General features: G+C 35.3%; 1 protein-coding gene across 1 annotated transcript; it reads left to right on the top strand.

Annotated features, from left to right (window-relative positions):
• Nucleotides 1-2238: 2238 nt before the first annotated feature.
• LOC110265265 (protein FAR-RED IMPAIRED RESPONSE 1-like) lies at nucleotides 2239-4545 on the top strand. The gene is made up of 5 exons (XM_088495459.1): nucleotides 2239-2696; nucleotides 2781-2932; nucleotides 3129-3184; nucleotides 3460-4129; nucleotides 4529-4545. The coding sequence occupies exons 1-5, from the start codon at nucleotides 2239-2241 to the stop codon at nucleotides 4543-4545; spliced, it is 1353 nt and encodes a 450-aa protein (XP_088351585.1).
• The last annotated feature ends 5911 nt before the right edge of the window (nucleotides 4546-10456 follow it).

The following is a 10456-nucleotide window of genomic DNA, read 5'->3' as shown; positions in this document are numbered from 1 at the left end:
TGGTGTTTCTATGTCAAGTAAAACTTGAGACAAAATATTTAAAGTCACGGCTAGGCTCAAGGTGCAAAGCACCAAAGAAAATAAAAATTGTTGTGTTCAATGGTTAAATTGAGTTACAAAAGATCAGAGAATTCATAATATTATCTGGATTCTAATTCTGAATGACAGTAACATTCCTCTGATTCAAAAGAGAGTAACATGCCAAAACTATTTAGAGTTACAACGAATAAACCCCATTTTAAGAATAGACTTGAACATGACTAAACTCTCACTTCTCATGCAAATTCACATCTTAATCTTGCACTTATTTTGGTTGCTTGAGGACAAGTAACAATTCAAGTTTGGTGTTGTGATGCGTGAGCATCTTTCCTATCTTTTCCTAGTGAATTTGCATTTAAATTGTCGAATTTAATCAAGAATTAATTATCTTTTAGCCACTATAGATTCTACTTTGAGTCTTGTGCAATTCTGTTTATTTTAGGTAGCATTTGGCTGGATTTGATGGAGTTTCTGCAGAAAAAGAGAAGAAGGCGAATGATGCTGTCAACCCTGACCTCTCTGCACTCAAACCTGAATAACTCGAGTTAAAGAGGTTCAATAGACGTGATTTTAATGGCATTGGAAAGCTAACTTCCAGAGCTTTCCAACGATATATAATAGTCTATACTTTTCTTCCATCAACTCTGCCAAGGCTGCACCTAACTTGAGATTTCTCAAGTTAGGCGCAAGAAACAACAACAACACGCAACATGTGCTCTCCTCCAAGTAAGGCGCCTTGTGTGGTGAACAGCATGAAGTTAGGCGCAGCTCTTAGCCAAGTTAGGCGTGGATCCAGTGAAGCCAAGTGGTCCCCACGTTACAAGGCACGGATTATTTAATTAATTCTGATTTAAATTTCAATTATATTTTAAAATAGGAAAAGATATTATTTTAATTTTAAAAAGATAGATTTTAAATTAATTAGGATTAGATATAAAAGGGAATTCCAACAGGGTGATTCGAACAAAACATTATTCCAATTCATAATTTACAATCCTTATTTTTTACTCTGAACCATGAGCAACTAATCCTCCATTGTTAAGGTTAGGAACTCTGTCTATTTTTATGGATTAATTTTATTGCTTTTTCTCTTTTAATTCATGTATGGATTTATAATTTAAGGATTGTTTTTCGCTCTTTATCTTATGAATTTGGGTGGAACGGAAGTATGACCCTCTTTCTATTTGAGTTCTTGTATAACTTGGAAAAGCTCTTTACTTGAACAACAGTTTGAAAACATATTCTCCTAAATTTTAATTATCTGGATTTAACGGGATACGTGACATATAATCCTTTTATTTTTGGGTAATTAGAGTTTTTGTGGCATATAAACTGGAATTTGATCATGCAGCTTCTAATTGGAATTAATTGACCAAGGAATTGGCAGTTAATGAATTTTAGAGAAGACTAGGAAGGTCTAAGAAATTAGGGTCTAGTCACTTATAGTTTGCCATGAATTACATCTTACATGATTAAAATGGTTAATAATTAAAGTCAATCAGGAAAATAGATAAATCTGAAGCCTTAACTGTTTTCTCCCATATTTTATTCTCAACTTATTTACTTGCGTGCTTGCCTTTTGATATTTTGAAGTCACTTCTTAAACCTTTTGAACATCTCAAAACCATTTTCTGCTTGGCTAACTAAGTAAATCATTTAACTATCATTGCTTAGTCCATCAATCCTTGTGGGATCGACCCTCACTCACCTGAGGTATTACTTGGTACGACCCAGTGCACTTGCCTGTTAGTTTGTGGTTAGAAATTCCGCACTAGTGGTTCATCACGTTCATGTTTTTGGTTTGGTACACAGAAAGGAGTCTAACAAAAATTAGACCAATATGTTCTATTTTCTTCCTTAAGCACTATATAATTATTTCACCATAATTAAGATTTCGGTTCACCCTATTTAATACTTTAGTTCACCATGCAAACCAGCTGTGTTGTGGATGAAAAATTTGTCCCAAAGGTGGGAATGATTTTCAAGACACTAGAAGAAGCTGGAAAGTTCTACAAATATTATTCCAAACTTGCCAGTTTGTCTACCAAAACCAGGAACACGACTCGGGACGTAGACAAGATTAAGAATCAACTAATTGTATGCTCTAGAGAGGGAAGGTGGAAATAAAATATATCTCCAACTTTGAAGACAAATTCTTCAGCTGGGTTAAATTGTCCGGCCAGAATTTATGTACACATAATGAAGGATGTTGGTCTTTGGACAATTTTCAAACTTGTTTTGAATCACTCACATCCTTGTTGTCCAGACCAAGCTGAGATGCTCAAACAACACAGGGAGCTTAGCATGTTCGTGTGTCGCACCATTGAAACCCACGAGGAAGTCAGAATCAGACCGAATAAAACTTACCAATCATTTGTGGTAGTAGCTGGTAGCCATCGTGAACTAGGTTTTATAGAAAAAGACGTAAGGAATTACATTACAAGGGAAGTACGGAATATTTCCGAAAAAGACGATGCTAAAGAATTTGGGAAGTACCTAGTTAGAATGAAAGATAAGAACCAAAATTTCTTCTTTGAGCTCAATCTTGAAGGTGATCACTGCATTAAACATGCATTCTGGGCTGATGCAAGAAGCAGGGCTACATTTGATTATTTCGGAGACGTGGTTTCATTTGACACCACCTATAACACAAACAGGTATTCGGTTCATTCAAACATTTTTTTGATGTTCAGTGAGTGTATATATTTCGGTTCAACATCGTGTGCTTGTTATTTATGCAGGTACAATTTGGTTTTAGGTTCTTTTGTTGGCGTGAATCACCACGGCCAGTCGACACTTCTTGGATGTGCGCTGATGAAAAATGAGGATATTCAATCATTCAAATGGCTATTTGAGTGTTGGCTACGTTGCATGGGAGGGAAGGCACCAAAAGGTATTCTTACCGATCAATGTGCATCAATTCAAAGGGCAATTGAGCTATGCATGCCAACAACAATTCACCGCTGGTGTATCTGGAACATCATGAAGAAGATCCCAAGCAAACTAAATTGCTACTAAAGACACAATGATATTGAACAAGAGATGAGCCATGTTGTTTGGAACTCGTACACAAAAGATGAATTTGACAGAAATTGGAACGATTTCCTCACAAAGTATGGTCTCGGAGGCAACAAGTGGCTTTCAGGTAATTGAGATTTCAATTCAAATTATTTTTATGCTCATATCTTTTTTCCCCAAAAGCATGCACTGTTTTCAGTTCACCACACCTTATAAGTTCGGTTTGGTATGCAGAGCTATACGAAAATCGACATATATGGATTCTGGTTTACTTGGATCACCACTTTTGGGCTGGGATGAGAAGAACGCAAAGGAGTGAGAGTATGCATTCATTTTTCAACAAGTTCATCACACAGAATAGCTCGTTGAGACAATTCGTGAAGCAATACGACAATTTCTTAGCAAGCAGAGAGAGAATTTGATGCTGCAGATTTTCACACTGTGATACCGTGCGCAACAAAATCAGTAATAGAGGCACAGTTTCAGCGTGTATATACCCATGAGAAGTTCAGGAAAGTTCAAGCTCAATTTAGAGGTAAAGTGAATTGTATCACAAGATCAATGCATTCCACCCTAGGTTTCACAACATATGAAGTCATAGAGCAGGTTTCCAACTCCACATTCAACAAGTTTGTCGTCACCTATGATGCAGTATCACGAGATGTAAAGTGCCATTGTTTGCTTTTTGAGTCTAGGGGCATATTGTGCTGCCATTCCCTAAGTATTCTAAGCTTTGAGCGAGTGGATAACGTGGCACCGAAATACATATTGGAACATTGGAGCAAGAACATAAAGAGGAGGCATACACACATCAAGAGCAGCCAAGATAAACCTCTACTCGAGCCAAGAAGTAAGAGATTTGATGAATTAATGTTTCGGTCACACAATATATGTGAATTTGCATCTGAGTCTGAAGAGTTGACCAGAATTTTGCATCGAGCATTTGACAAGGTCATGGCGAAGATGGAAGAATATCAAGAGAAAAGCAAAGGAAAAAGTTTGTTAACCCACAAAGAAGCGACATTAAGCAATGTGAATGACCTTCAAAGCCCACCACGTGTCAAAACAAGAGGTCGGCCCAAGAACAGACTTGGATCAAACCTGAAAAAAAAAAAGATCTCAAATGCTATGAAGAAAAAGAAAAAGACAGCTCCAAGCGAGGTAAAATTGACTTGCTTTTGATTAGTTAAAAATTGAAATGTTCATTTTGCTAATACACAATTATGCCTTTTGTAGTTGAACCTTTTAGACTCCGGATAATTGATTCAGTCAAGCTTCACTCTTTACAATACACCGGATATGAATTATCCAAGAGAGGATTGTACAAGTTTTAGTTTTTATTAATGTAAATTTTTGTTCACCCATGAGAAAATTTTGGTTCACCATGATTATAGCAGGTTTAATTTCTGAATGTTGATAGTCTTTAATGAATAGTCACTTTTTTTGTGAAATTCTATATTGATATATGCAGTTTTTCGATTCGTCTAGTGTATTAATTTCTAAGTTGAATAATTAGAATTTGTTTTTTGGTTCATGGTTCAGAGTTTAGAGTTCTGAAAGTAACATTTTTTTAAAATTAGATCTATGTTATGTTGAGATATGCACTTTTTCGGTTCACCAGTTGCATTAATTTCGGTTCATTGTGTTTTTGGGGTTTAGGGTTTAGGGTTTAGGTTTTAGGGTTTTAGAGATTTAGGGTTTATGGGTTCAGGGTTCAGTGTTTAGGGTTCTTGTTTTAGTGTTTAGAGTTTAGGGTTTAGGGATCAGTGTTTAGGGATTCAATGTGTTTCTACCTTTTGGTTCGCCCAGTGTATTAATTTCGGTTCACTGTGTTCTTTTGGAGTTCATAATGTATTGGTAATCACCCTGATTTCTTTCACTATGAACCTGCAACAAAACCGCAACCAGGCAGTTTCAACAGGTATATAACAAGACAAGGAGTAATTCATCTTGAATCAGTATATACATTAACATTAGATCTATACATTAATATTAACATTTACGTTAATGTTGACATATATACATTCAGAAGAAGCAGTGTCTGCTTTTTTAAACAAGTTAAACAAAATATTGTTAATTAGAACCATTTAAACTGCACTAGTTTTGAGATTCACTTGATGTTTCTGAATTCGTTGGAACAATTTTTTCTTTTTTCATGAGCCTCTTTTGTCTTGTTCTTTCTGCTAGCGTTATATTGTCAAATTTCGATTCTGATTTGGATTCCGAAAAGATTCTTCTTCCGAAGAAGAATCCACAACAACAACTTTCTTTTCTTCTTTCTCCCTTTTTCTTTTCTCTTTCCCCCTTATTTGCTTTCTATACAGAAGTCCCTAAAACACAAAATTATTTAGTTAGCAGAGTATTTGAAATGAGGAAATACAAAAACAATCAGGTGAATCAAAATGACCACAAACACTCAACTGAATTAAATTCATGTGATGAATAATACGTGATAAATATTCAATTATCAAGAAAAATATTTCTGCATGCACAATGCTTCAAATCAACACATTACCATCGTGTCCGTTGCTTACTCAGAAATCCGGTCAAGCATCATCTTCTTTGTCCAATAGGCCACCCACGGTGCCGGGGGAGCATCAAGTCCATCCAAGCGAGGGAACTTGGTTTCATGGAAGTATATCAGCATCAAAACAAAAACACAGCCCTCAACGGACTGTTTCTTCTCCTTTCTCTTATTTTTGATTCCATTCCTCAAGAAGCTAAGCACATGACTTGCCCAATCCCACTGTTGGATGTTATCTACACAAAAGATAGGTGGCTTATGGATCGCGGAGGCCATGCTTACCGTCATCCGCAGCAAGAAGTACTTCTGTACGAAGACAACAAAAGTCCAGCGGAATTTTTGCCGGTTCTCCTCCCCTTCAACACTCATATTTAGGACAGACTTTTTCAAAGTCGCCAACGTAACACATTTGAGGCTATCAAATATTGCCTTGTCTTCCTCATTCAGTTTGCGATAGTCAACCTTTTTAGGAAAATGATCCCCTACAATATTTTAATAGCAACAAATGAGCCAAAAAGGTTCAGTTTAATTTTTTATATACCAATGAACCAAAGTTAAAGGTAGCAATGAACCGAAATTAAAGGGAGCAATGAACCGAAATTTAAGGAAGCAATGAACCGAAAATAAGCAAGAAATGGAAAGTGTATTACCGCCGTGGCTTATCCCCAGCGCAGCTGCTACCTTGGTAGGTGTTATGTATATTTTTTCATGGAGAGTTTTCAAGCAACCATGATACTCATAATAGCAATCAATCAATTCTCTTAAGAGCGCGTGAGATACCTTCATTTCTGGGACATGTGTGGCACCGAATCCCATTTCTTCAACTATATCTTTCTTTTTCTAACTCATATTCTTGAACACTGTTGCTAAATGATAGTATTTCTCCATGCAAAAGAAGTACTGAACAGAGTAACAACCAATTTCAAAGCCCTAGTTACACTATCCACTGAATTGATTGAAAATAACAACAAATTTCATTCCAAACTCTAGTTATACTGTAAAAATGCATTCACAATAGTTCGATCTTTTAAACGAAGCAAATCAATCCAGTAAACCTAAAATGCAACTAGGAGAAACGCTACAGTACAAGATTTCAAGTGAACAGTAATTTTCTCATACCTTTGGTAGTCTCTGTTGCTATTTTTGTTTGTTTGTGGTTGTTCGTTGCCAAATCTTCTAGCTATTCTTCTACAGTAGTAGTTTTCGTAGAGAACGTGACTGAAATTTCAGTGATTTTGAGAGAGATTCGAAGAGAAGGATTGGTTTCGTGCATTTTGAAGAAGAAGGAATGTTTTATTATAATGAAGCGCGTAGAAGTCACGTTTATTTTAATGACGTTGGAGGCGGGTAAATTTATTTGTGCTTGGGTCAACTTGTGATTTAGGGTTTATGAGTTCAGGGTTCAGTGTTCAGGAGTTCAGTGTGTTTCAAAATTTCGGTTCGTCTCGTGTATTAATTTTGTTTCACCGTGTTCATGGTTGAGGGCTTAGGGTTCAGGATCTAGGGGTCTAGGGTTTAGGGTTCAGGGTTCAGGGTTTTGGGGGGTTTAGGGTTTACGCTAGGGTTCAGCGGTTAGGGTTTATGGTTTAGCATTTAGGGTTCAGAGTTCAGTGTTCAGGTTTCAGGTTCAGAGTTCAGTATTTGGGTTCAAGGTTTAGGGTTTAGGGTTTAGGTTTTAGGGTTTTAGGAATTTTGTGTTTATAGGTTCAGGGTTCAGTGTTCAGGGTTCTGGTTTTAGTGTTTAGGGGTTCAATGTGTTTCTACCTTTTCGATTTGCCCAGTGTAATAATTTTGGTTCACCGTGTTCATGGTTGAGGGTTTAGGGTTCAGGATCTAGGGCTCTAAGTTTTAGGGTTCAGGATTCAGGGTTTTGGGGGTTTAGGATTTACAGTAGGGTTCAGGGTTTAGGGTTTAGCATTTAGGGTTCAGAGTTCAGTGTTTAGGGTTCAGGTTTAGGGTTTAGGGTTTATGGTTTAGGGTTTATGGTTTAAGGTTTAGGGTTGAGGTTTAGGGTTTAGAGTTTAGGATTTAGTGTTTAGGGTTCAGTGTTTACGGGTTCAGTGTGTTTCTACCTTTTCTGTTCGCCCAGTGTATTAATTTCGGTTCACTGTGTTCTTTTGGAGTTCATAATGTATTGGTAAATACAGTGATTGCAATCACTGAGAATCTGGAATAAAACAGCAGCCAGGCAGTTCCAACAGATATATAAATATTAATATTTGATACATACATTAATATTAATAATAGATATATACATTAACATTGATATATATACATTTGAAAGAATCATTGTTTGCTTTTTTAACTAGTTAAACAAAATATATACAACTACTATATGCATTGTTTGATACATACATTGACATATATACATTTGAAGTATGCATTTATTTCTCTTTAAACAAGTTAAACAAAATATTGTTAATTACAACTAGTATATGCTATTTGCTATCTAAATCCCCATATGTGTATTTACAATAAGGGCTGGAGAGGAAAGCAGACGGCTTGGTGAGTCTTATTGCTTCAGATTCCGAAATCACTTTGTCTCTGATTGTGTTCACTTCATGAAATAGAAAATATGGACCATATTGGTATCTGGAGTCATCAATTTCTTTCTGCATTTTAATTGAAATGAATTAGTTACATAAGAAATGAACCCAAATGAAATAAGAACAATATCATTCAAAGCCCTAATCATAATGTAAAAATGCAATCACAACAACCCTAAACCCTGAACACATTAAATATCAAGTAAATCAAAATCACATTAAATAACAACAAATTTCATTTAAAGTCCTAGTCATACTGTAAAAATTCAATCACAGTTACCTTAAACCCTGAACAAATTAAAAGGAGTCCACCGAACCGAAAAACATTCAGTTGGTGAATCAAAATTATATGAGTTACCGAACCGAAAATTGTTTATGTGGTGAATTTTGTTGATGAAATTTTAATCAACAAGAATAGTATTTATGCATGGAAAAAAATTATTGAACAGAGTAACAACCAACTTCAAAGCTCTAGTTACAATATCAACTTAACTGAATGAAATAAGAAAAGAAAGAAGTTTATTAATTTAGAAAGTACTTACTTGTGACCAAGCTTTATATTTATATCTCTTCTTGCTTTTTATCAATGAAGTAATCCTACCGAACAGAAAAACATTCATATGGTGAATAGTACATGACAACTATTTATTCATAAAAAAAATGTTTCTTAATGCAGAAATATTCAAATGAACAAACTAGCAATTGCAAGTAAGACAAATAATTTAATTATAACCTAAAAGCATTTCAAAGCAAATTTTTCGGGGAATTTTAGTAGAGTATTTACCAATGGTTGTGTTATTTCGGATGAAATCCGTTCAATGATCATTTTCCTTGTCCAATAGGCCACCCATGGTGCATGGGGAGCATCAGGTGCAAACGGGCGGGGGAACTTTGTTTTATGGAAGTATATCAACATTAATACAAAAACACAGCTATCAACAGATTGTTTCTTCCCCTCTCTCTTGTTTTCAACTCCTTTCATTAAGAAGTTGAGAACATGCTTTGCCCAATCCCATTTCCTAATGTTGTCCACATGAAAGATCGGTGGCTTGTGGATTGGGGAGGCCACACTTACAGTTGTGGGAGCAAGAAGCACTTTTGTATGAAGACAACAAAAGTCTTCTTGAATTTTTTCCGGTTCTCCTCTCCTTCTACACTCATATCCAGCACATTCCTTGACAAAGTTGCCAAAGAAATATTTTTGACACTGTCAAATATTTTCTTGTCTGCTGGATTCAGCTTGTTGTAATCAACCTTTTTCAGGAAAAAAATTTTCTACAATATTTTAATAGCAAAAATAAGACAAAAATGGTCAGTTTAACTATCCGGACACCAATGAACTGAAAATAAGCAGTAAGTGGAAAATGTATTACCTCCGTTGGTTATGCCGAGGGCAGCTGCTACTTTCTGAGGAGTTATGTATATTGTCTCCTATAGAGTTTTCAGGCATCCTCTCTCTACATCAAACCGATTAAGCAATTCTATCAACAGTGTATTAGAGACGTTCATTTCTGGCACATGTGTCAGACTACCAAATCCCATTTCTTCTACAATATCTTTCTTTCCTTGACTCATTTTCCTGTACACTGTTGCTATTATCTTTGTTTAGCATCTGCAATAGTGAGTTTTCTGCAACTTTTGAAACAGAATGTGAGGATATATTTATAATACAAAATAGATATTATTCAAATGAAAGTAGATAAATATATTTAATCTGCTTACGTTATAATGTGCCTTCTCCTTCATTGTTGCCATCTTCTTCTTGTATTTTGATGTAATAAAAAATTTTGGTCAATATTTCATTCAATATATCAACAAGCACTAGCATGTATATGTTAAACAAGTCAATTAAAATGTCACAACCCACCGAACCGAAAATCCTTCACTCACAGAATCAAAATTACAAAAGCTACCGAACTGAAAAATGTTCATGTGGTTAATAAATGATGATCAACTTTAAATCAATAAGAATACTATTACAGTAGTATGGCTTATCAAAGTGAAAGAGTTGTCTCTAATGTGAATTGTCTTAAACAAAACTCATTCAATACATCAACAACTACAAGCATGTGTATGTTAAATAAGTCAATTAAAATGCCACAACCCACCGAACCGAAAATCCTTCATGCACAGAACCAAAATAAAAAAGGATACCGAACCAAAAAATGTTCATGTGGTTAATAAATGATGATCAACTTTCAATCAAGAAGAATACTATTACAGTAGTATGGCTTATCAAAGTGAAAGAGTTGTCTCTAATGTCAATTGTCCTAAATAAAACTCATTCAATACATCAACAACCACAAGCATGTGTATGTTAAACAAGTCA

The sequence above is a fragment of the Arachis ipaensis genome, chromosome B8, assembly GCF_059453495.1.
Source record: "Arachis ipaensis isolate K30076 ecotype BB chromosome B8, ASM5945349v1, whole genome shotgun sequence".
In the NCBI taxonomy this organism is placed as follows: Eukaryota; Viridiplantae; Streptophyta; class Magnoliopsida; order Fabales; family Fabaceae; genus Arachis; species Arachis ipaensis.
This window is presented reverse-complemented; position numbering and strand designations above follow the sequence as displayed.